This window comes from Ambystoma mexicanum, chromosome 1q (genome assembly GCF_040938575.1).
Source record: "Ambystoma mexicanum isolate Mex_15411 chromosome 1q, UKY_AmexF1_1, whole genome shotgun sequence".
Lineage (NCBI taxonomy): Eukaryota > Metazoa > Chordata > Amphibia > Caudata > Ambystomatidae > Ambystoma > Ambystoma mexicanum.
In genome coordinates this window covers 1,108,197,248-1,108,224,346 of record NC_090922.1, presented here as the reverse complement: position 1 = coordinate 1,108,224,346, position 27,099 = coordinate 1,108,197,248, and the positions used below count along the sequence as shown (strand labels likewise).

Below are 27,099 nucleotides of genomic sequence, written 5' to 3'. Positions count from 1 at the left end.
AAGCGAATCTGCAGGAGGAGGGGCTCCCGATCGAAGTCGGACTGAATAGCTTGTCTGGGAGAGAGGGAGAAGTTGTGCTCTGACGAACTGTGGCCGTTACGCTGTGTGATTCAGGAGGTATATTAAACCCTTCGTATGTCGAGTGAATGGATTTCCCTCTGATGAACCGAGCAGCGTACAACAACAGAGTGAGTCACGGTTCTGTGTTGTACTGAAGAATAATCGTTAAGTTGACAGCAAGCTTCTGAGAGTGGTTGTGCTATACCAGAAAGACTTTATTTATTCAGAACGCCTGATCTGAATTATCCTGAACAGTTTAAAGATAACATAAGAGGAAGAGGTCTTGAAATTAACCAAGAAGGTACTGGAAGAGCGAGGTTTATCTCTAACTGGAGCCAGACTGCACAAATATACAATGTAAGATTTGAAGAAGCTTATGTCAATCGAAGTAACAGGCCGAATCCAACATGGGATTCTTGCTGAGGAATGAAAACTGCTGTATAGATTGACTAAAGGAATTTAAGGGAGATGAAGAAGAAGAAGAAAGAAAAGCGTTAACTCAGAACTGTGACCTTTGGAAAAGAGAGAAGAGGGCTAGAAATTGACTTTTCATACTCCAGAAAGAAGTATTAAAAGGGAAATAAAAAAAAAACATTGAGTCGATACTTACCATTGTGTATCCAGAGGTGGCCGCTGCTTAAAGAAGGCGTATCCTTTACAATAAACCTGAAAAGAAAGAAATCGTTAATAAAAGATTTGGATTCTCGTTGTAATCCATACAACAACTTACTGGCTCAGAGTATTATTTATTCAGAAACTAGGTGAACAGTCGCATACCTTCAATGTCCAGGGGCTGGGCCATCCCATTAATCGACTGCACGTACTGAATATGTTATGGGATCTTCGGGGGATATAATATTTCTGCAAGGAACGCATCTAGATACAGGGTAATCTGTGAAATTCTGTAGGGGCTGGGTGGGGGTGGCTGCCCACTTCCCGTCACACATGAAGAGAGGTTTGTCAATTCTTGTCCTTCAGCGGGTCCCCCTCACAATACTATCCACTGAGGCTGACCAAGTTTGGTTTGTCCTCATGCATGGACTTCTTGCCCACCACTGTATCACTCTCTTCAATATCTATGGGCCCACGATTGACAACACAGGGTTTTGTTACACACCTTGTTCCCGACATTTGCCACATTCATGGCCCACTTAACACTGATGGGGTTGAGGTGGGAGTTTAAATGTGGCTCTAGGGCCCGGTATGGATAGGCTCAACCCCTCGCTACTACAGACTGGTCCGCCCCCAAGGAACGGCTGGGCTCTTCACTCCCTAATGGTGGATCTTAGATTAGTAGATGTATGGAGGCAGCTGCACGAACACACCAAAGACTACATGTTCTACCCCAACCACCACCACCAATGCTACTCTCGGCTAGACTACTGGTTGCTTCCGGGCACCGTGTTGCACATGGAGACCTGTAAGATTCTTCCTATGACGCACTCAGATCATGCTCCAGTGCTTATGTGGCTAACCCTCCCAGATATACCATGCAAGGCCCCCCGCATGGAGAATGAACATCATGGCACTGCAATACCCGGACGTGGTAGACCTACTAAGACAGGATGTAGGCAGGGTTTGGCAGGACAACCTAGTGGAGGGATTTAACGCATTCCGATGCTGGGATCCCTTTAAGGCCCTTTTCAGGGGGCAATTAATCTCACGCTTGGTGCATAAAAGTGACCGTGGTGTGAAAGGATAGGCATTGGAACAAAGCGGACAGGGAACCCTAGGTTTACGCCTGCATACTTAAGCTCCAGTCTGAGATTGTGCAGATCGCCACAATCCGGGCCAAGAAAGCCTTCTCCAAACGGGCGCTCACCCTCTATGTTGCAGGGGATAGGCCCCTGGGCATCCTCGCTCTTGCCCTTAGGGGCAAACAGTGAACCCAACTAATCACTTAAATCAGGGGGGCGGATGGTGAACTACTTACTGGCGATCAAGCCATTAATGGTAGATTTGCTGAGTACTGTGAGGGTCTCTACGCTTTCCCACCGGACAGGGATGTGCGCCACATCGTGGCTCTTCTTAGCAAGATTCCTCTTCCTACCCTCGCTGCAGCTGATCTTGCCCTATTGAATTCCCCCCCGGAAGATGAAGAGGTCTTGAAGGCTATACATGGATTGAACTCTGATAAGGTGGTGGGCCGGGATGGCCTGCCTATTGATGTCTATAAACTAATACTTGAAGAGCTAACCCAGCATATGGAGCAGATGTTCCAAGAGGTTCTAGACTATTGCCAACTGGCAACATCTCTGCTGAAAGCTAATATAGTTGTCTTCTAATAAGTGATGCAATCCTACCCTCTGTGCTCACTACCGCCCAATTTCCCCTCACAAACGCTGACGTGAAGGTGCTGGCGAGGTGCCCAACGGGCAGACTGGAGAGGCTACTTCGCATTCTTATCCATCAAGATCAGACTGGCTTCATCTGAACAGGCACTCTCGGATAACATCTGGTGCTTCCTACATATCTTGGAGTGGGATGCACAGCCCAAGGATGTGATCCTATCACTTGACGCCGAAAAGGCATACGATAAAGTGCGCTGGGATTACATGTTCGAGGTGATGCATACATTTGGCTTGATTGGTCTCCCTGTGCCTCTGTGATCACATGGCATTACGTCTGACCCATTGCCGCTACTCCATGGTACTCTCCAGGCTTCCTACTGTCTCCCCTTCTTTACGCTCTAGCGATTGAGCCTGTAGCCGCCAAGATGAGGAGGGATGGGTGGTGGTCTGGTATAGTCAAGCTGCCAGAAGAGCACAGAAGTTTGCGGAATGCCGATGAACTATTATTGTATATCGGTCACTGAACTAGATCCCTACCTCGTATCTCAGAGAGATTACGGGACTATGGACACGTAGTCGGCTACAGTGTGAACTGGAACACGTCTGCAGTCATGCTGCTGCGTCAGGACATCCCCTGGGATCTGGGAGAGGTCACCCGTTTAAGTTAGAATCACAATCTATTAAATATCTAGGGGTGTGGATTAGCCCAGACCTCCCAACCCTGGCCAACTTGAACTATACACCCGTGCTAAGATCAGTCGGGACATAAAGGCATGGAATTCCCATCCCCTCTCCCTCATTGGGAGAGTAAATGACATTAATAGGAGCTTGATGCCCAAACTACTATAGCTAGCATTTATGCTGCCGATGCCCCCTTCTAGGGCCCAATACTTGGAGTTTGATCAAAATTTATATGGCAGGGCAAGAGGGTAAGGTTGAATGAATGTCCTCCAGGACGCTAAAATGGATCTGAGACTTGCATTGCCATCATGGCGGACGTATTATATGGTAGCACAGATAGGGTGGGCGAAAAAGTTGCTTAACGCAGAGGATACCACAAGCTGGCGTGCTATAGAACTGCAGGCACTTCTCCCACTCCCCTCCCCCCCCACCTGCCTAAAAGATTCTAGCCATTTTATTTTTATTATTTCTTTCCTCCCCCCTTTGCTATCCCCCAAAGACGACTTGGAGAACCCTTACACTGCACCCCATACTGGGCCTTGCGATAGCGCAATGGCATAGGAGACGCAGATCAGACGGGATTGTTGTACGTACGCCCGCAGTGGATCTCCATCAGAGCCCTACTTTCATATGGCATCACTGAAAGGGTACATCGACAGCAGCAGATACAATGGGGTGGGGTTGGGGTGATGGACCTCTTCGAAGATGAGACACTCCTCTCCTTTTCAGAGATTAGAACCACACTGGGGCTGGCAAGTACCGATTGGCTGCAATATAAGACCCTACTTCGATTATTACCTCACACACTACTTAGAACTCTAGAGTTGCTGAGTCTTCCATATGCGAAAGGGAGATTGCGTGACCCCCCAGAAAACCCTAGGATCTAAATGATCTACGCCCTTATCATGCACAACAATTAGACATAATTTGACCCAGGCAGATATGTTGGGCGAGGATTTGGGGTTGGAGATTACAGTGGGGGACATATACGATTTCTTCATTATGATCAATCGCGTCCTGCAATTTGAAACAAAGGGAGATCCAATTTAAAATTATCCAGAGGGCCTACTTTATTCTGGCCAGGCTATTAGTTTATGGACATCAACAGTACGGTCATCACCACAACTGCCGAATGTTGGCGAGGATGTGGTAGGGTCAGGACCATGCGGCACATGTTCTGGCACTGCCCTAGGCTGGCTCTGTTCTGGACAAAGGTCAACCAACAGCTTCGGCATATACAGGGAATTGGCGTTGAGAGGGCACCAATCCCAATGCTGTTTGGGATGAAAATTGAAAACTGGCATAGTGACACATTGGCCCGCAAATTGATGCATATTGTACTATTCACTGACTATTCACTTACCAAAAGGCCATTTATTTCCATGAGCAATGGTTTTATGTAGCATAATCAAAAACCCATCATCTAAAGTAGTTGCAAAGTCCAAGGAACTGGTGCAATTCTTTCATTGTCTTGGGTATCTGAGTATTCCATGCAGATTCAATCTTTGGTTCTGTAAGAGCCTGCCACTTTGCTGAAATATACTGACCCAAATAGGTCACTTCCTGACAACACATTTGTAACTTTTCTTTGTTTACTTTGTGTCCCTTTTCCGCTAGAGTTTGTAGCACTGTGACCGTATGTTTTGTGCAGACTTCCTCGTCCTTGTTAGAGTAGTAAATCATTTACTTATTGAATCATTGTGCTAGTGGTATGCAAATTTGCCAAATCCCTCTGTAATGCTCAGTTAAAAACACTAGGGGACTCACACTACCCCTGGGGTAATCTTGTGTATTTGTACTGGTGTCTGCGAAAAGTAGATGCAGATAAATACTGAGAATCGGGATGCAGCGGGATACTAAAGATGATGGCACTTAAATCCATAATGGTAGACCATGTTGAATCTCGAGGTATATGACAATATGATGCTGGTATTTGGAACTACAGGAAATACCACTTCCACTATCCTATTTACTAGTCTTCAGTCCTGTACCATTCTCCCTGTCGATCTGTGAGCTTTTGTCGCTATGTAGAAGAGTCTCAGAACTTTGCTCCCGTAACTTGATGTGAGGTTGCATACATAATACTGTCACCCAAGATATGTTGTTTTTCCACACCCTGCACTGATACCCAATTGTGTGCTATATGTAGGCTGATTAGGGTGAGTAGTTGGGACTTTGTCATATCCTTCATAAGAAGAAACAACAGCTGTTCCGGAACTCTAGTCATCTGACCTAGCACTTTCGCTGCCTCAACGATTTCCAACAGTATGGTGGAATTTATTTGGGTCAATTTGGTATGAGCATGGAATTTTTACCATTTCAGTATCCATGAACCCTTTACATGTTGCTAGGAAGTATATTCCTGTAGTCTCACATAATACATCTTCTGTAGTCAAATAGTCAAATTTAGCTTACCTAGCAAGTCCCTTCCCAACAAGTTGACTGGGGACCGCAGGCATATAATAGTGGCGTGGATAGCCCCAGAGAAACCCTGCGTGTCCAAGAACTGTGAGGAAAGGGGAAACTTCCCCTCCTTTACATTCAAGGTTCCCCTGTGGGCTGTCCTATGGGTAGCGGCATCCTGCGGATCAGGGCCTTGCATCCTATTCTGTCCTTGGTATTGTACCGGTGGACCTATAGGTCCTGGAGGACCCAGAGCCCCCTGTTGTCTAAGGGGCTGAGGGCCATGCAGAGTAAATCCTCCTCGTCTCGTATGAGCTCTGTGTGTTTGATATTCTCTGGAAATGTTCCCCAACTTCCAACAATCAGAGGGAGTTCTTCCAAACCCCCTACCCATCTGGTTCGGCTGGTACCCGGGTGGGTGAGAGGGGGACATTGTCTTGGACTCCAGCTACACCTCACCATTCCCTGTTTCCAGGGACCCATTTGCTGCTGATAGAATTGGGGAATCGCTAGAGGCTCGACCTGCGGTGGCAAAGGGTAAGAGATTACTGCACCTTCTAAAGTGACCTTTTCAAATTTTGTATGTGGCAGTTTAGCCTCTCCTTTCAAATTCTGATCCTGTCTATCCTTGGCAATGATTGCATCAGCCTAAAAAAGTGCACAATGTGTGCTTGTATTTCTGGCCAGGGCTTCATCTTTTGCCCTATAATCCTCCCCATTCTGTATGTTTTGTTTAATGGTATGACAAATAGCCCAGGGGATCCCCCTGTCTGATCCCATAGTTGTCCTGCTTCTGCCTTCCACTGTTCCTGCATACGTGCTATAACGTTTACAGGAGCATCACCTGGTTCCATGCTGCTGCTAAGTAAGGCCCCTACATCCTGTTGATCTGTGTACATAGCCCAGAGTACTCTCCATCTTTGCACACGAAAAGGATTAACGGGAGCAACGTCATAATGATAATTTGTGCCGTACCCGCAGGAATTCAGCTTGTGTCATAAGAGAATTAGTATTTTCCCCCCATTAATAAACAGAACAATCATTTAAGATCCCCAATGCTACAGATTCCCGCAGTCTGTTTGTCAAACTTCAGACATGGGTGGGAAGGATGTCCTCAGTTTTTCTCTAGGCATGTGTGCCAATGGGACATATTTTGCTCTGATTCCATACTACTTGAAGTGTTTGCACCTCTACGTCTCAAACGTTTCCCAGACTACCAAACATTGTTTCATATAGCCATAACACCAATCCTGATTTCCTGTCCATTCCTTAATGCACCGCCCAACTATATGCATATGCCTTTTCTCAAAGGAGCCCCCACCACTTACGCCATGTACTAATTTGATGGGCCAGTTCCTCGGTCCACCCTGCCAACATCCATAAAAAGGGTTCTGTATAAAAGCCTGAATGTCTGCTGTTCTTGCTGGTTGGGAGTGAATTAATTTTTTCTTGTAGCGACCTGCTTTTGGGGTCGAGTCCCATCTGCTTTTCCCTCATAGCAACCTTTAAGGACATGGTGTGTTCCTTTTTCTAGAACTATGTCATCAGCATCATTTTTATCCCTTTCTTCAACTGTATTTTTGAAGATAAAGGACTGTAAAGGTTTCCCCCTTTGCTCCTTTTCTGCATGTATTTTTGGCGGTAATGGTGTCCTACGATATTGTTTTCTGAACTCCACTCCTTTTTGGTTTCCCTTCATCCTCGCTTTCCTCTTCTCTCTCCACCACCGTCCCTGGTTTCGCGCTGTTTTCTTCAAAACATTTACTAAATCTCCCCATGTTTTCCCTCCGCTTCTCATTGATATGAGGGCGGATACATGTGGCCATGTAAGATCCTTTGGTGTGTTGGGGCCTACCACAATTTCGTTCCCGTTCATCTTCAATCCTGCAACTCTGCCCTTTGTTCATATCAAATCGTATGGGCAAACCCCAGGTCCCTACCCCATTTTCCTGCTTGCTTCAGCTTTTCCTTATCCCCTGCCTTTTCTCTCATATACCTTTGACTATGTCTCTCCGCTTTTCAAGTCGATTTAATATCTTTTAATGCTTTTGATAACCGTCTGAGGCAGGATAACTGCTGTCTGATTTTATCGCATCAGAGTCCTTCTTAGTTGTCTGTTCTTCTTTGATCTTCCTTTGGGAGAGGCGGATACTGGACAGGTGGCATCATTATCACCCTGAGTTTTAGTTTCTTACTTGTTTTACTATAGGCAACATAGATTCCGTATCACCCTTTTCCTCTTAAGGAGGTGGTGCAGAAGGAGTAGTAGAGTCTGTCGTGTAACCCACGTAATCTCCATCGTTTTAATACATCTAACATTTTCTCCTGCTTCTTCACAGACATGGTAGCTTGTATTATTGTATGGATGTAATTCTGATATATTTTAGAAAATGAACCTTTTGGCCATGCGGTAGTTGAATTCATAGTACTTTGCACGTTCTTTACAGTACTGACCCAATTTATCCTCATTAGGTGGATATGTTTTGCACATTGTTTCGACTGGCATATCCTTGGTTTATGATCAGGGGGTTCAGCAGTGCTCGGATTAAAAACCTAAATGGTACCACCGTTTTCGGGCGTCTTTACCTAAACACTGAACTTGTGCTCACATGTGAGCAGCCCAAATCAGAACACAGAGACCATACTTCTGCAAATATAGTTCCTTTTGATGTACAAATTCTATTTAGCAACTAGTTCGAGTGTTCTTCACTGGTTTCTAAAAAAAACACAATGGGTCACTGAGCCCAATACCTGGGTGTACAGTATTTGAACCTGTAATAAATAAACAATATTGCCAGCAAGGACGCCACGACCCTGCTGTTATCCGTTCCCCACATTTCATATTTAACCAAACAAGTCCCTTCTTTCAAGCATTTACGAACATCAAATTATTCATCATTCAAACTTATCGGGGAATGGCTCGCTAACACTTTCTGAGCAGTTTACATTTGCCCAAAGAAAAAATGGCACCCAGGTCCTTTATGTCTCCGGTCCCTCACATGCCTCTTTTTAGCCTTCCCTTAGTACATTCACCCTGCATTGTGCAGAATTTTAGACGCACAGTATCTGTTTAACTTTGTATAGTTGCGCTTTTAGCACTCGGAGAGGAACCACACCTGGCAAAGTCCTACTTGGATGGCAGAGATAGACCGGATCCCTGGCTCCTGGCTACTGACTCGCCAAATGAACTACAAGAAAAAAAAACCATTTAAGGAAAAACGAAACTGCAACAAAAGGATTTTTTTTTTTTATTATGGCTGGGAGATTTTGCAGTCAAATGGGACTGCCAAGAAAAGATCTCTGTAGCATGGTAACATCTGCTGCTACATGAGGGTGGAATCTGGAGGGATTCTGGAAGGAGAATGTGGAGGTGGAGAGGAGAACACAGAGAAGAGACTGTTGGAGAGACTGAAGCACCTTCCTTCAGGCAGGTACAAATGGAAGTAGGCTTTATTAGTTTCAGGGTACAGTTATGAAGAGGGAGTAGGAGCTATAAGGTATACATCTTACTTCATGTGATCTCCCATCCTGAATGGTACTGCGTATAGCCAAAGAGGTTGAACATATGGAGAATTGTGTCAAAACGCTTGAGGATAGAGTGAAGAATACCACTCTGAAGCCAGAAAATCCGATTAATGCAATTCAAATGACAAAAGTTGACAATGGGCACAACCAAAATGTTGGAATGAAACGGAAGGAGGAACCCAAGATGCAAAGTACTTACAGATACAGTAATGATGTAAAAAGTAGAGGAGTTACACGTGGTTATGGAGGATACAACCGTGGACAGTTCTTGAGTAATAGACCTCCTCAAATGAGCCAGAGAGGCAGAGGAAGAATTAGGACATGCTTTAGGTGTGATAGTCCCATGCACTGGGCTAACAGTCCCGAGTGTCCGGCTATCCACATTATATGCAAAAACTGCAATGGAAGAGGTCATATGGCCAAATGTTGTAGAATTGATAAAGGAAGCATGAATTGGATTGGAGGTCCAGAGGAATGTGAGGAGGAAGAATGTGTCTTTGCTGTTAGTGATAATGAGAATGGAACGGAACTGGAGAGCCCCAAAACCATCATTAAGATAAATGATGCTCCAGTGAGGATGATGACGGATTCTGGAGCGAAATATACGTTGCTTCCTGAAAACATATGGAGAAGAATTGGTCCAAGATGGCTCAATGAATCAGACATTAATCCAAGTGCTTAAGGTGGCGTGAAAATAGATATTATTGGATGGTTTGAAGCAAAATTAGCCTTCAAGGATAGAACTACCAAAGGGAAAGTCTTTGTATCAAGAAAAGGAACAATGCCTTTACTTAGCTGGACACATCAAGCATGGCTAAAGGTTAGATTGGATGCAAGTGCTGAGCAGTCCATCTATGTGATTGAATCCAATGAGATGTCTACAGAAGAAGTGAAAAAGGAGGTGTTCAAGGATGAAATAGGCTGTGCAAAAGGGATTATGCACAGAATACAGCTCAAAAGGAATTGTAAGCCAGTCGCACAGAAGCTGAGGAATGTGCCTTTAGCAATGAGAGATGAGGTCAAAAGGGAATTGAGGAAACTGGAAGAACAGGATATAATCGAAAAGATTGATGCTTCAGAGTGGGTATCACCGTTAGTAGTGGTGAGGAAAACCTCTGGGAAAGTAAGAGTGTGTATAGACCTTAGAGAACTGAACAAGTGCATCATCCCTGAAAGACATCCACTTCCCAACATTCAAGAACTGTTATCAACGATGGGGTCAGCAAGAGTGTTTTCGACCTTAGACTTACTTCAGCGTATCACCAGATTCGGCTGCAGGAAGACTCAAGGCATCTGACAGCGTTTATAACCCCAGAGGGTTTGTATCAGTATAAGAGAATGCTGTTTGGTCTTATATCAGCAGCTTCGGTGTTTCAGAAGACCATGCACCACATTTTTGATGGTGATGAGGGTATTATTTTCTTTCAAGATGATATTCTCATATTTGCCAAAGATCAAGCAGAGCATGATAAAATTCTGGATGGAGCATTAAGGAAGCTATATAAAATGGGAATGACATTGAGTAAAGAGAAATCAAAGATCCATAGGAAACAAATTGAATACTTAGGCCATGTTATATCAGAGCAAGGGACTACACCCAAGCCGGATTTAATGTTTGCGATCAATAATATGGCGACACTTAGCAACAAAGAAGAATTGAGAACATTTTTGGGAATGGCTGAATACTATTCTAAGTACGTTTAGAAGCTTTTCTGATCACACGGCTGTATTGAGGGATCTCACTAGGATAAATGTCAAATATGAATGGAATGAAAATTGCGAGAAGGAATTCAATTACATAAAGAGTGCTCTGACAACTGCACCGGCGCTGAAGAACTTTGTAAGGGGACAGCGAACGGTTATCACTACAGATGCCAGTAATGTGGGTCTGGGTGCAGTGTTGGCGCAACTACATAATGGAGAGGAGAAGGTAATTGCGTTTGCTTCACGGCTGTTAAAAGGAGCAGAAAAGTTGTACGCAACTATCGAGAAGGAAGCTTTAGCCATTGTATGGGCTGTGGACAAATTACGTAGTTTTGTCTGGGGAACACAATTTGAGATAAACACAGATCACAAACCGCTTGTGGAACTATTCACGAACAAAGGTCTGGACAAAGTATCTGCAAGGATACGGAGATGGGTTCATAGAATGCAGGAGTTCAATGTAGTGGTCAAGTATATTCCAGGAGTGAGGAATTATGCTGCAGATTGTTTATCCAGGCTCACGAATGCTCAAGAAGAAAATGAATATGAAAGTGAAGAAAACCAACAAGCAATAATATGTATGCTACAAGATTCAGCTATTGCTAAAGAAGAATGGTTGGAAGGCATTAATAAGGACGTAAAATTACAGTTTATGATAAGAAATATAAACAGACATGTTCCTCTCAATAAGATCAAGGAAGCAGATGTACAAGGACTGTGGAGTGTCAGAGATGAGCTGAGTGTACAAGGTGGATATTTGTTTAGAGGGGACAGATTAATTCCACCTGTGAATGTAAGGAAGAAAATTATTGAACTAGGACATGAAGGCCACCAAGGCATTTCCAAAACTAAGTGCAGGATAAGAAACACATACTGGTGGCCGGGATGTGATGCTGAAATCGAAAGGATCATAAGAAACTGTATCCTTTGTAATAAGTCCGATAAAGGCTGTGTGGGGAGTGAGTATCCGATGGTTATGACTGATGTGCCGAGCAGACCGTGGATGAAAGTGGGGATTGATATAATGGGTCCTATATGGAGTGAAGGCAGTCAGACGTTTTGTGTAGTTATAATTGATATTCTTACACGGTGGGCAGAAGTGAAAATGATGCCTAGTGTGACAACTAAAAACATCATCAAGTTCATGGAAGAGGTATGTAGTCGGGAAGGATATCCTGGAGTTATCCTTTCTGACAATGGTCCTCAATTTGTTTCGAGAGAGATGGAAGAATATTTAAAACAAAAATCTATTAAGCATATAACCAATGCGGTGTATCACCCACAAACTAATGGAGTAGTAGAAAGATACAACAAGATTCTAAACAATGCCATAAGATGGGCATGGGCCAATGGTATGAACTGGAAAGAGTCAGTAAGAAATGTTATTATGGCACACAGGTTTACCCCACACAGTTCCACAGGTGTTTCACCATTTGAATTGAGTAGAGGAAGAAAAGCGACTACCAAGTTATGTCCTGGATGGATGGGTGAAGTGATCAATATGGGAGTAGTAACTGAAAATGCTGTAGATATGATTAGACAGAAACAATATAGAAATAAAGTATGGCATGACAAGAAAAGATTTAGGGTTAATAAGGAACTGGAAGTGGGTTGTTTTGTGAGAGTGAAGCTTCCGGAAGCCCTCAGAGTGAGAGGGATTAGGTGGTCTGTCCGATCCAAGTTATAGAATTATTCAAACATGCTGTAAGAACAAGTGATGGTAGAGTATGGAATATGGAAAGAGTCATGGTTGTGGATGGTATAGTTGGTGGTGAGTGTGTGGATAAAAGTGATGGAGATGGAAGTACAGAGAACCAGGAACTTTCCTTACCAGTTACTCCCATATATGTACCTACTGGAATGAATGAAAGCGTCAGTGTCAAGGTTTGGAAGGAAGTACCAGAGACCGATGTACTTAACAGACTATGGAGAGTAAAGATTGGTCTAGAAAGAAGAGGGATGTGTAGCATGGTAACATCTGCTGCTACATGAGGGTGTAATCTGGAGGGATTCTGGGAGGAGAATGTGGAGGTGGAGAGGAGAACACAGAGAAGAGATGGTTGGAGAGACTGAAGCATCTTCCTTCAGAGACTCCTCTCATATCCCCTTTTATATATCTATATCTTAATATCTAAGTGTAACAATAAATATTTTATTAAGTATAACACTTGCCCCTCAATTATACTACAATCTCAAATTGGCTTGTTTGCAACTTTTTATTCATACAGTTTACGAAAGATTAGTCTGCAAAAGATCGCCTTCATTTAGTGATTCTTTTAGACCCTGTGAGTGCATAAAGCAATACCATTCATGCACGTTTCTTTATTAGCAATCCAGCTCTTCCTGTGCGCCACCAGCCTTTCCTTAGCATCCATTAATACACGTTTCTCAAAGTTAATTGTTCATTTATAACGCGCGTAATTCCAGGATTGGTTTATAAGCTCGGGATCGGGATTCAAACCTGTGTGGCGCTATTGTCTTGCTTCCAAGACCAATGTGTTGCCCCCGAGCTATCCTTCTTTCTGCTATGACAGTTGTTTGGCTCTGCCACGCACACTTAAAATATCCACCCATCTTTGCTTGCTCACAGTATCTTTTACAAGCGATTCTTTTCAAACCCTAAATTGCTGCTTTTCGCTAGCAGGACACAATGTGTTTCACAAACTGTTTTCCTGTAAATCCCAAACATCGCCCTTTTCCCTTCACGGCCTGCCAGCCGAAGCCCAGTGAGCCTGGGCTCGTTAGCGCTATTTTCCCCCTGGAACTAAAGACCTACATTTTCCAGAAGCCTAATTTCCTGTAAACATTTAAAAAAGGGAAAGCCTGTGAAGGAAGCAGTAAAGGGATTTCTTTACTGTTTAGGGAGTCCTTTACTATTTCTATTGATTAGTCGAGAGCAGGGTGACGAGGAGCAAGGGGCCATGGAAGACTGCATTTACTGGTAAGTGGGGTGGGAACGTGTGGTATTCGGCAGGGGCAACAAAGGGTTTGGGGAAGCGGCTGAAAGACAGACCCAGGGAGAGGCTGAGGTGGTGAGGATGGAACACTGGTTTGTACTGGCAGATTCAGCTCTGGTTCATGGCCACCTGATTGGCTGCTGAATCTCCTTGTGTGTGCTAATGTGGCAATATGTACACATTCCATGGGCAACACTGGGGGGTGCTGGGGGGTGTGTAACGGCCTGCGGCCCCAGTTAACGGTCTGAGCGAAGCGGGTGGTTAATAAAGAAAACAAAACAGGGGCTAGGGGGAAGATGATGGCGGGGAGAGCAGTCAGTCAGGAGACTTGGAACGTGGGATTGATATGATATATTTTATTTATATCGTGCTCGTACACAGGTGTTTCAGAGCACAAGTTCAAGTACTGGCGGTTCAAGCCTGTATTCCTAGCCACCGGATTGGCTGGCTGGCTCCCCTGCTCTAAGCTTCCAAGGTATACATCACATGTAATGTCTTTGAACTTGTATACCATTGTTGGAGTTGGTGAGGGCAGGTGATGCCTTTGTGAAGTCATGTAAGCCATCAGCCTGACCTTGGTGGAGTTAAGGCGTTCTGTAGCTCTACCCAAATTCTTCTTATGTTTTGCAGGTTTTAGATGGCGCAGGATTAGATGTCAACTTTTATCTTGTCTCTCCTAAAAATGACATCCTGATTTTCGAGGAGCGCAAATCTGATGGAGTGCACACGTAAGTAATACTTAATAGCTGATGTTGATCAAACTAGCTTCAGTTTAGTACCCTATTGTCTCAGTTTGAACAGAATGCTCTACTTTAAATCACAAATGTGCTATCAAAAGTTGACAAAATATTTAATGCAGGTCATGTGAAATACAGTAGAACATCATGTAGTGCTTGCAAAAACAGTGCAGTTGCATTTTTGGAGAAGGTACTCCATGCTTCATTGCCCTTAGACTACACACTACCCTAAGTTGCCTTCATGAAAAAGCTATTGCAGTATTTTCTCTGTTTTAGTCATTTAGCCGCTGCTTTTATTCCCCATCAACATTCACTCCTTAAAAACGACACCCGAATATTGCTAATCTGATAGACTTGATGATAGTATGATTTATGACATTAGGTAGAAACTTTAGTTCAGAGAATTGATTAAACCAGAATACATTTTTCTGAGGTTTGTCATGTGGATAAGTTTGTATTCTCAGAATCATGGTGCCACTAGTCTTATTTTTCACCTTGTCTTTAATGTGATCACAGTCAATGAGGTATAGGAGTTCAGTCCTGGTTCCAGCATGCATTGTTTTTCTCGAACTACACTAATGCATTTGTATGGTTTCTCTCGAACTGCACTAATGCATTCTAGAAAAAGTCGCACCCCAATTTCCAATATGCAGCATATATGTTCAATATCACTTTCTTCACTTGCATTCCTTGTTCAAGCATGCAGCATTTCCCCCAGCCTCCCTCAGATTGGAACCAGGGTCTTCGGGCTGGATTGTCTCCTGCTTCTGACAGCTACACAAATCAATCATTCCTATTTCAGGGCTAGGCATTAGACCCATTTTTTGTCCTCTGGTCTGCTCTCGTGTCCATCCATTTCCAAGGGCTCATTGTGACTCATTGCATGACCCCATTGGATGACCACTCTTCCACTGCACGCTGTTCATGCCTCCTTGCATAGCCCCATATTCTCCCGGAAGTGCATATGCAAGTGCACTGACTGTTGGACTGGTCATTTTGCTGCTTGCTGACGTCCTGAACTGTGTTGGGACCCTCTTCTGAGCACTGGACTGCCCGTCGGTAAGCAGAAGGTTCGCGTGCTGAGACACGCGGACCGCGCTGCCGTGCAGGATCAAAGGACTCTTACCAGGTAATCATCTGGGACTTGTGTGGGACTCCCTGGCGCTGCCGCTGTGCTTGGGGACGGTACACCCACATGGGAAACTAATGCCCAAGGCCGGGGACATAACCTCCAACCGTCCTGGAGTTCCTGTTGGCCTGTGTTACAGCTTTTCCCCACTGGGGAGTCCCTGCAGTGTGCTAATACCTCCCCGAAGGGAAAAGCTGTAACGCAGCCCAGCCATAACTCCAGGACGGTTTAAGGTGATGTCCCCGGTCTTGGACATCCGTTTACCATGTGGGTGTAGCGTCCCCAAGCACAGCAGCAGCTTCGGGGAGCCCCGGCAGGGCCCCCTTCCCCGAGGGAAATTCTGTAACTCGGGCCAACCAGAGCTCCAGGTAAGTTGGGGGCAATGTCCCTGGCGTTGGACTGCTGTCTCCCATGTGGATTGACCATCCCTAAGTGTAGCGGCAGCCCCAGGGAGCATGCCACAGCTCCCTGGGGCTGCCATTGGACTTGTGGATGGTCAACACTTTTTTCTTTTTCCACCCAGGTAGGTACACCCACACATGTGAGGCAATGCTTTCATCCGGACCCCTGTGGGCATGTGGGAAGGTAGGACATGTGGTGTTGGTGGCGTGTTTCAGTTGGTTCCAGGTGGCAATGTCTGAACATTTTTCCTAAATTTGGGACTTTGCCAGGGCTTGTGCTTAATAAATTCTGGGGCGATTCCCGCAAGTCGGACCCCTCTGTGGATTCCCATGGGTGTCTTCTTTTCAGAAATGCACAGGGTTCCCTGTTTTCCTTGGTGGCTGCGACACCCCAGGCCCAAATCTGTAGGTTGTCTCCCCAAACCCTTTGATGGATTGCAGTGGTTTAGCCTTTTCCCTTTGTGCCTAGGTAGGTGCACCCACACATGTGAGGTACCTATTTTGTCGGGACACCTGTGGGAACGCTGTGGTGTTGGCGGCATGTTTTGGTGGGTTGGCAGGGGGAAATGTCTGAAAATTGTGGGTTTTTTCTCCAAATTTCGAACATTGGCAGGGTTTGTGTGTAATACATTCTGGGGCGATTCGTGCAAATCAGACCTCTGTGGGTTCCCACGAGTATCTGCTTTTCGGAAATGCATGGGGTTCCCTGTTTTCCTTGGTGGCTTCGACACCCTAGGCCCAAATCTGTAGGTTGTCCACAGGAGCAAAATCTGCTCTGCCGAGACTTGGGGTTACCAGTGGTTTAGCCTTTTCCCTTTTGGTCCAGGTAGGTGCACCCTCGCATGTGAGGTACGGTTGTCGTCGGGACACCTGTGGGAACGCAGGAAGGTAGTACATTTGTTGTGTTCGCTTGGTTTTCATAAAGTGCAGCAGCAAATGTATGAAAACGTTGTCACACAACCCTTTCATTTCCCAAATGTGACCTTTGTTTAGTCGCTGCTTTCGGCACTATACGCTTTTGTAGCCTGCACAAGTCACCTACCTTTCAAAAGATCTGCCTGTGCTCTTTCAAAAAATGTATGCTTGCCATTCCTCACCACATTTGTTTTCCTTACCTACACATGCTAAGTACGTCCATTTAGGCCGTAAGCATAAAAATACTGTGTACCATGGCTGTTTTTGGCTTGTGGTATTGCTTGTTCTGTGAAACATTACGAAAAATGTGTGATTTCCTAACTGGAAGTCGGGGGAATGTAGCGGAGCATTGCCTTTTTTTTCTGTAATTTTTTCAATTTTTACCCAACCTATTGACATTTTCCCTACATAGTTGTTGCTTGACCTGCACAAATCACCACTTCCTAAACTTGGGATTTTGTCTACTTTTCACAAATGTATGCCTTTCTGTCTTCCCATTCAGCTTTCCTACCCTCCTCTTCCATTCCGTCCACACATGTCCTATTGGAAAAAAAAGGGCAAAATCGCCTACCTCTCACAAAACTGATAACCATATAAAAATGTTCTTTTGGTTTCCACTCAACCTGTTCTTGAAACCCTGGAGAATGGCGAATTCAGCACAGCAAAGCATTCATTTGTTCCCATCTCTTACAAGGAAAAAACCACAGGCTTAATTTTATTAGCATTTTCTGAAAAAACCCAACATTTTCTCCCTTTTTGATTATTTTCTCTCACCCCCATACAGCAAACTAGGATTCCTTTGTGGCATTATGACCGCCTACACGTGGGAAGAAAAGGGGCCAACTTTGGCTGATATAGCTCATGTAACTCAAATGTTATAAAGGATTGAATGGCGAGATACCAAAATCACCAAAAAAGGCCTTGGCACGTGGAGGGGGGTGCGGGGGGAACAAACACTTGGCAGTTAAGGGGTCAACCACCTTGTATGGGCTATTACAGTTTGTTTTATGGCCAGATGTCTTTTTAGCGCCAGAGCCATAAACTCCCTTATTAATACTCCTAATGCTAGTCTACATAAGCCTTTTCTTTTTTTTTTAAAACTACATCAGAGTTAGACATTCCTACACTTTTGTGATATTTTATTCTGGGTAGTCCCTAGAGCAAGGCCCCTACCCAACAGATCAGTGACAAACCTCCCGACCCTCCCAAATTTCTGAGCTCCAAAAACCTCCAATTGCATTCCAAAGAAGTGGTTAAGATGGCACAAGCAATCATGTTAACCTTCGTTACCTTCTTAGGATTCAAACTTATCCGATTACCAGCCGGATTAATAATCATATTGCGGTCAAAATGTTCGGGGAGGGATGGGGACATAGTTGAAAACAAAAAAGGACACAGAAAGGTAACTGTGATCGCTGAACGAGTTGTCACAAATCAAGAGCTGATGACATCTTTCAAAAAGACGAGTTGACACATGGATATAGTCTAAAGTGGAGCGAACCAAACCATTTGATCAAGAGGGCATGCTTGGATCTTCACCTGGAAATGATCCAGTGAGCATTATTAAACCAAACCCAGTCAGATTTTGTGTCAAGACCTTCCCATACTGAACTTCCCAAAATTCACGAACCCCACCCACTGCAAAGGTCGCACCCTTGACTGGGTGGCCGACCACAACTGTTGCGCCACAGTCAGCTCCAACTCCTCTTACCCCTGGACTGACCATAACCTCATATAATTCTCCATTCCCAGAGCCCCTAATACTAAACCTCTTATCTATGCACCGCCAGCTCAGGTTAGAAGTTTGCGAAAATTAACCAAGGACAACCTTCTTCCCTTGCTGGAAGTTCATGCGCTTAAGCCTCCCTTCTCTAATGACCCCGGTTTACTAGCAGATGTCTACACAGACACTCTCTCAAAAGCAATTGACGCTATTGTCCCACTTGAATGCAAAAAAGAGAAAAAATCGATGCACGTTAACTCGTGGTACACAGCTGAACTGCAGGACCTGCGCATCTGTAAACTTAACGCATTATCTAAATGGCAATCTAAACCTAGCGATTCTACAAAGGATGACTTAAAAAAAGTTATCTGCATAGCATAAAGCAGTTATTATCAAAGCCAAATCCGATTAGTTCAACACGCTTATATCGAACGCCAAGTCCAATTCTAAGGAAATGTTTGTCATATTCAGAGACCTTATCACGCCCACCACGAGCCCTGACTAGGTCCCCAAGGTCCCCAAAGATGAAGTGTGGTGCTCTAGTATACAAGCAGCCTTGCTTAGCAAAATAGAACTTCTTCAAAAAGAAATCCAAGCTCAAGGCGAAGCCCTGCCCAACCCTGACCATCCACTTTCACCTAGCCACTCGTCCTATCATCATAACATCAACCTCTTCTCCTTCCGAGATGTCACTGAATCGGAAGTCCTCGACCTCCTTAAACATCTAAAACCATCTGTTTGCAAAGGAGACATTTGTCCTCCCAACATCATTAAAGAACGCGCTGACTCCCTTGCACCTTTCTTAACGGCATTCATTAATGCATCATTCACTTCAGGTACTGTCCCACCCAACCTCAAAGAAGCATGGGTGCGCCCACTACTAAAAAATACCCTCCCTATATCCCACCTCCCCATATAATTACTGACCCATCACCACAGTCCCGTTCCTTCCTAAAAATCCTTGATAAAGCGGCTCACAATCAAATTCAACACTTTCTCGAGTCCAATTGCATCGTCGGTAAGAGGCAATCCGGGTTCTGCAAAGGCCATGACACCGAATCCGCTCTTCTTGATCTCCAAAACCAAATAACAGAAATTATGGACGAAGGCAAACCAGCTCTTCTCTTACTTCTGCACCTCTTGGCCGCATTTGATCTTGTGGACCATAAGATTCTCACTAAACATCTCATCCACGCAGCTCAATTCTCCAGAGAAGCATCTTCCCGGATCACTTCCTTCCGCGAAGGAGAGCCATGAAGGTCTTTTCCAACCAGGCGAATGCAGCTCCAACAACAATCCACTGTGGAGGCCCTCAGGGCTCTTGTACAGCCCCTACTCTTTACAATCTGTTCACCAAACTGCTTTTCGACAAATTGGACTCTCTCGGCATAGCATATACTAACTATGCCGATGATACACAGGTCATCCTACCACCTTCAGGCTCTTATGATCAAGATGCTAAAGTTCTCAACAAGATAAATGCTACCATTCAAGTCTGGATGGCAGACAATGGGCTATGTCTCAATGGAGACAAAACTGAGGTCCTCCTAGTCTGCCCTAAAGACACCCTACCCAAACTTGGTACACAATCTAGTGATTTCACCACTGATAACCCTATCATCCCTGTCTCCTCCTCAGTAAAGACTTTAGGGGTTTACTTAGGCTCCACTCTATCCATGACACGACAGGTAAGCGCAATTGCCTCCTCCTTTGCTCACACCACCAAACTAATAAATGCAGTAAAACCGTACTTGTCGAAACAAAATTGTCTTTCAATAGCTAGAGCCACCATCGCGGCTAAACAAGACTATTGTAATGTCCTCCTAGCAGGCACCTCGACCAAAAACTTGGAATAGACTCAAGTCATTAAAAATAACGCTATCAAAGCAGCATTAAACATTCCTAAAAGAGACCACATCTCACAGGCCAGGCGTGTAACTCACTGGCTCCCGGTCAAGGAACGGATTACCTCAAGACGTACACCCTGACGCACAAGTGCCTTGCACTCACTGCCCCGCTAGCAGAGAAAATTACTAGCGCCACCTCCTTGCATCTCAAAAGAACCTGTCATGCCAACCAACTGCTTATCCAGACAATCAAGAGGGCCAAAGCGGGTGGGATCACTTTCCCCTCCATCGCCCCTAAATTATGGAAAGCTCTACCCGAACCCACTCAGAGCTGAGGCCTCTCTCTCCTGTCCTTCCGGGAAAATGCTAAAAACCTCACTGTTTAACACTTTTCACTCCCACTAACTCTCTCCACTTTCCATGGTATTGTTGCTTGCTGCTTCTTCTGTCAGTTCTGCCCTTCCCACCCAATTGTACTGATCATGTAACTAAGTATGCTTTCTTGTAACAGTGCTACGATGCCTTCGGGCTGTGGCACGCTTTATAAATGTAAATAAATAATCCTTGAGTGCCGAGCCTGTTTTAGCAGTTTGGTCAAAATCTACAGATCCACAAAACGCATTCAAAACCCCCAACAAAAAACTGCCCGTTCTCGTAGTCGGCCAACCATTCATTGGAGTGATCAACAATCTGTGCAACAAAAGATTCAAGCGGCCAAACACCACTGTGGCAATATATATTAAACAGCAAGTCTTCCCAGATTATGTCCTGTCTAATTAATGTGGGTAGCCAAGATGCTAAAGTTTGTGGCTATAGAAGATGCAATGGATAATGGTCTCCATGTTTTAACCAGTGTTGCCAAACCACCGAAAGGTCTACCCAACAAACCCTTCCGTGCTGGTTGGTACGCAATTTGATAACCATCCATGGCGGGACATTGGATAAGCCAGGTCTCTTGGAGAGCAACTAGATATGAACTGTGAGCAAAATGCCCACTCCAATATATGAGGGAAGAACATAGGAGGAACATATTGAAGTAGCTTCTTGTAGACCACAAAACCAACCAGGTTATGAAACCAGTTCTTCTATACCAGAGACTCTCTCATAGAGAGTCACCAAAGGTAAGTTGAGAAGGTACGAGCGGTGCCTCAAAGTTATTATCGACAAAGATTAACAGAGAATAAAATTAAGAGCTGCAGTTGGCGGCAGTCAATGATGTCTTTCCAGAAGCATGGAGACGGCGGGATCCAAAGGACCGTGTAGCAGGAACAAAGCAGAGAAACAGATGGTATGTTTAGGGTGCTGGCTCACAACACTCCCAAAACTCCTGAAAATGGCAGAATGCTTAGCCACACACTTTGCGAACGCTGCACGTTCTCACGTACCTTTTATAGAAGAGCAGCTTAAAGGAGCAATGTCCTACAGATCCTGATGATGAAGGCAAATGGAGCCCATACTAATCCTTAACTGCACGCCCTGTCTGCTTGGCAGAAACATTGCTAAATTATTGGAAGTTTACTGCTACCGCAGAAGTCCTTGTAGTTGGTAGTTCTGTTCTGCCAGGAGAGTACACCAGAACAGAGCTATTTGTAGTAGTAGGCCTGGCAGGCGAGTAGACCAAGTGGAAGTCAATTGAACTAATGTGGTGTATTGAACATTCATGAAGAAGCAGTTAAAGAACCACCAAAGTGTTTTTGTGGAATAATACAGAAGCATCCTGACCAATGAATACCACTGAAGCAAAGTGTTGTATGAACTGCTGCAGGATTATTTAAGATTTTCAAACAAGTGGTTTGTTGTGAACTGGTGCAGAAATATCCTGACAAAGACTTTTTGTTGTTGAAACCAATGAAGTACAAAACTATGTTTTGCTGATGAAAAGAAGTTTTCAAGATCTTGGTTACAAATGAAAAGAGGAACACATTGTTGAAAGTTTGTGAACTGTTGGTTAACCCCTTAACTGCCATGGGTTTCACCCCCCCCTACAGAACACCCATTGTGCCTGACGTGTGGAAACAGAGCGGTGGTTGCTGCGTGTACGCTGGGTTCAGCGTGTACGCTGTCTAAGTGATTGTAGGTGTTTCCATCACTTTTAGAATTTTTTTTGTTTTCTACATTAAGGACTGAACTACTTGGACTCCGCCCCTCGGGCGCTACGCCCCCTGTTGCCTCTGCAATATCCCAGCAGCCCGCGCACTCGCGCGCGCACCGTGTAAGTACTTGAAGTACTGTTGACTGTTTACGGTGCGCGGCGAGCGGCGGCCTGCAGGTACCTGGGACGTTTTATTGTTGATTGGTTTCTTGAGCACGCGGTATATGCACAGCTCAGATCTTTACTGAACAGGTAATCAAAATGGTGAATGATCTACGGAGTGGACGTAAGATTCCTGATTCTAATGCTGAGATGAGAAATGCTACTGCAATTAACCATACTATTGTGGAAAATACTAGCCTACTAGTAAACAATGAAATTAATTTCTCCAATGATGTAGGCACCTCTATATGTGTTGAATTACAAGGGGAATCTAGTAGGCTACTATCACAACAGGAAGTAGTCTCTGTAAATGAGTTTACCCCTCCAATTCCGCCTATTCAAACCCCAGTGAATTCTGACCTTTCAATTGAACCTGAGATTTATAAGCTCAAAGGGATGAACCAGGATGAAGGTGCTGGTCTTGGGAGAGGGCATGGGGAAGTGCCGGCTAATGGAGATTTGTTAATGCAGATGGGTATTGCTACAACTAAACCAAGATCTCAAGAAGGCCATCAACTCCTGTGAAAGTAAGCAGATATTGCATGGAAGATGTGCATCTGCATACTGCTCCCTGTAATCTGATAACTAGCCAAGCTCAGTTACATGCATACTTTGAGGAGCATCCCAACTTAGATGAGGCCACAAGTGGGTATAAAAATGTTGAGACTAGCTCCCCTTCTGAGATTAGAAATAGCATTGATTCTGGTGGTGCGCATACGGGGTCTGAACCTGAGAATTCTAATGTTCCTGTTCAACAACGGGCAAGCCTCTATGAATTGCAGGAAGAAGTTGAACGCAATTTATTGGGGACTTCTGCCCTGGGAGTGGATTTCTCGGTTTTGACTGGAATCTTAAACCTTTTAGATAAAGGCCATGAACAACCACATGCACAACCTATCTATTCTCAGAGTTTGTTAATGGAGGTTTTATCTAAGGTAAATAGGATTGAAGGTCTTTTATTCACTTGCAATGCTGTGGCTGCTTTAACAGTAGGAAAACAAAATCTGCATAATCAAATGATTGACAATGATTCATTGCTGGTGGTTGAAATTAATTACAAAGATGTGTTAGATCAAGGTTTTCTTGTAATCGACCTTTATTGGAATCCAGCTAAGTCCACTTTTGTAACAATTACTACCCAACTGGACCTTATCTTTGAACAGGCTTTTTCAGTTAACCCAAGTTTGAATGTTATTTTTGGGGGAGATTTTAATTCCATTTGTCTAGTGTTGGACAATGAGGGGAAACCCGGTCAGCATGACCAGAATAAAAAATCTATAGTGAATGGCAAAAAGTGGTTAGAATATTTCCTGACTTGGGATATCCAAATGGTTCCGTTTAGATTAGGAATGTATAATTATACTTGGATTAGAGGCTCATGGTCCTCTTTGATTATATCTTTGTCTCTTCTAAGTTGATGCAGTCCATTGACCCGATAATGATTACTAATCTATTTAGGGGAGGTCATTTTGCCTTGAATTCACAACTCCGAGTCAAAATTGGTAGCCTTGAACTTGATACCATACTTGCTACTATAGAATTTGATCGTAATCGGTTATCTGTAAAGTGGACTTCAAAGAAATGTCAAAAAGGTATTTTGAATATGCAAGATGATCACTTACTTATATTGGGGACGAACTTGGGAGGACAGGCTTGTGTGTTTGCTGAGATTCAGAACTTAACAAGAATTGCTGCACATGTGGCATGCATTATGAGCACTAATGAAATCAATTATCTGCCAAACCATCGATATCTTTATAATCAGAAGGTGGTTAACTTGCGTAAAGGGAAACGGTACAAGCTTAGACAACTTGGCTTGGGTGTATATACAGAAAATGAGTATCATGTTTTGAAAGCACATATTAGTTTGACATATAGTAGACAAATAAAAATCATGAGATATGAGCTGATCAATACTGATAACCAGAATCTTCTCGCATTACTATTAAAGAACAAAACAAGACAGGTGTGGGGTACCTTGCGCACTCCGATTGGCAAGTCGGAAATTATTGAAGAACCTTCTATTGCCGCATCCACATGGGTCAGTTATATTAAATCTAAGTTTGCTATGCCACAAGGTCTTCTATCTCCCTCCTATGCGAATTGGTCTGATCCTATCGCTGGTGTCTGTGTTTGGACTATTGAGGATATACGTATGGCTATTGTTAAATCAAATGGCTCGAGAGCATCTGGTCTTGACGGTATTCTACCATGTTTAATTAAACTTAATCAGGAACTGTGGGCGTCGATTTTTAAAATCAAATTTGATGCTATTCATTACTTAGGTAGAATTCCGTATTCTTGGCGTTCCGCCATCATTATATCGGTATACAAGAAGGGGCCTATGAATGAGCCAGCAAATTCTAGGCCCATTGCTCTTATGGACTCTGCTGCAAAAATCTTCACTGGTTTATTACTACAATCCATTCATCAACACATCAGTATCTATAATCTTCTGCCTAAATTTGAGATCGGTTTTCGCTGTCATATGGGCTGCCAATTAAATGCTATTGTAATTGCTCATTTACATCAGCTGACCAGGTTATCTAGTTCTGGGCCAATTTACATGGCAGCCCTTGATTTGACAGCAGTCTTCGACTCAGTGATTGGAGTGTTATCGTGGGCGAAATGTATCAAATCTGGTTTTTCTCCCCAATTGGTTGCAACGATTGCCGCCTTACATAAACAAACTACTTACAGGGATCGACTGACAAAAGCTGGTGCCCTAACTGATTCCATCCCTACGGAAATAGGTCTTAAGCAGAGCTGCAATCTGGCGGCTGTACTGTTTAATTTATATCTATTGGATCTCGATGAAGAATGGAAAGAGGCTTGTATTTTTCCCGTAAAATTAGGAGATCTATCATTAAATTGGGTAAGCTTTGCTGATGACTTAATGTCTTTTGATCGGACACCTTTTTGGGCTTCAGACTAAATTGGGTTTATTTTACTCCTTTGCTAGCAAACACAATTTACAGGTGAACCCTGAAAAGTCTTTTCTTATTGTCTTCGCTGACGGACGCAAGAGATTGGCCAGATTTACATGGTGCCTAAGTGGTATAGCGATTCCGAAGTCCTCTTCTATTCGTTATCTGGGCTACCACCTATCAAGTACATATTCACTAGGTGGCTGGAAGATGATCATTGATACCAAAGTGCAATCATTGACTGTTCAGATGAAACTAATCTATAATTGATTGGGGAAATTTTCCTTGCTTCCAATTCTTAAATTCTATCTACAGAAAGTTGAGCCGATTCTACTTTATGCCTTGGATATATGCCTTCATGATATAGAGGGAATATTGGATATAATCCAGGGCAAAATGTGGAAGAAAGCATTGGGTCTGGCCATGTCCACACCAAATGTAATCATCTGCCATGAGCTAGACTTGTTGCCTTTATCTGTTAAATGGCATTGGAGATCACTTGTTAATTATGCTAAAATGTTATCACCCCCTAAAGATTCATTATATGTAGATTTAGGGATGATTGTCCAAGGTTATGCCCCATCGTTCCTGAAATTTAGGAATAGGATGGAGGAAATACTAGCTTCTACTTTGATTACTCATGAGGATTTAATATTAGGACTCCCTTCATGCAAATTGAAATATTGTCGGTACTATTGGTGTCTTTTGATAAAATAAATACTTATAAATCCTTTTCTGAATATGCAAAATTCCCCAAACAGTGGGGTTATTGTCCACAGTACCACGTAATCTTTCCATGCAGTGTAGCTCGGACACTATATCTGAGATTTCGGATGAATCGGTTACATACAAATGAAAAATTGATGAATCGGAATCAGTACAAAGACGAGCGTATTACTGGTTATTGCAGATTTTGTAAAAGTAACAATATTCTAGAATCACTCAAACACCTAACTGTATATTGTGCAAATTTTGAATCCGAAAGGAAAGCGATGTTTGGTGAGTACCTCTGCTCAGGATTTACTCTGAGCAGGGAGAATCTTTGGCAAATATGTATGTAGGGCAGACCGCAACACCTTATTCTTAGTTTAACCAATTTCTTGACAGTCCTAGAAAGAAAATTATTTGAAAAGTCAGTGTTTATCCCGGTGTCTGAATTGGTATGAAGCGAATAATGACCATGAATGTGTCTATTATAAGCTGTCATTGATGCAAAATATGTGTTACTTTTGTCTGTCTCGAGCTGACTCGCTGCTATGCTTTTTAATTTAGGTGCTAGAGAACCTATTTACAATCACAACTATATTCTATCTATTAATGGTAACATTTATTGTGACTTGTAAATTTGTGGTTTAATCTCCTTTTATGAATTTAAGAAATGTGTGTATGAATTGATTATCGCTATGTATTGAGATGGTTGTAAATTAATTTGGTTTATGATCTTTTCCTTTTCTTCTTTGATATGTCAATTGCTAGATTTAAATATATTGTAATTGTAAAGGTTTTCTTTTAACCATAAACAATAACACAAAAAAAAGTAACAAT

General features: G+C 43.6%; 1 protein-coding gene across 1 annotated transcript in view; it reads left to right on the top strand.

Moving 5' to 3' along the window:
• The window catches only part of TMED5 (transmembrane p24 trafficking protein 5), a 204,232-nt gene that overhangs the window by 81,948 nt on the left and 95,185 nt on the right, over positions 1–27,099 (top strand). The window contains exon 2 of the mRNA XM_069641828.1: positions 14,252–14,349. Coding sequence (XP_069497929.1) covers positions 14,252–14,349 — 98 coding nt within the window. The remainder of the gene's footprint in view (positions 1–14,251; positions 14,350–27,099) is intronic.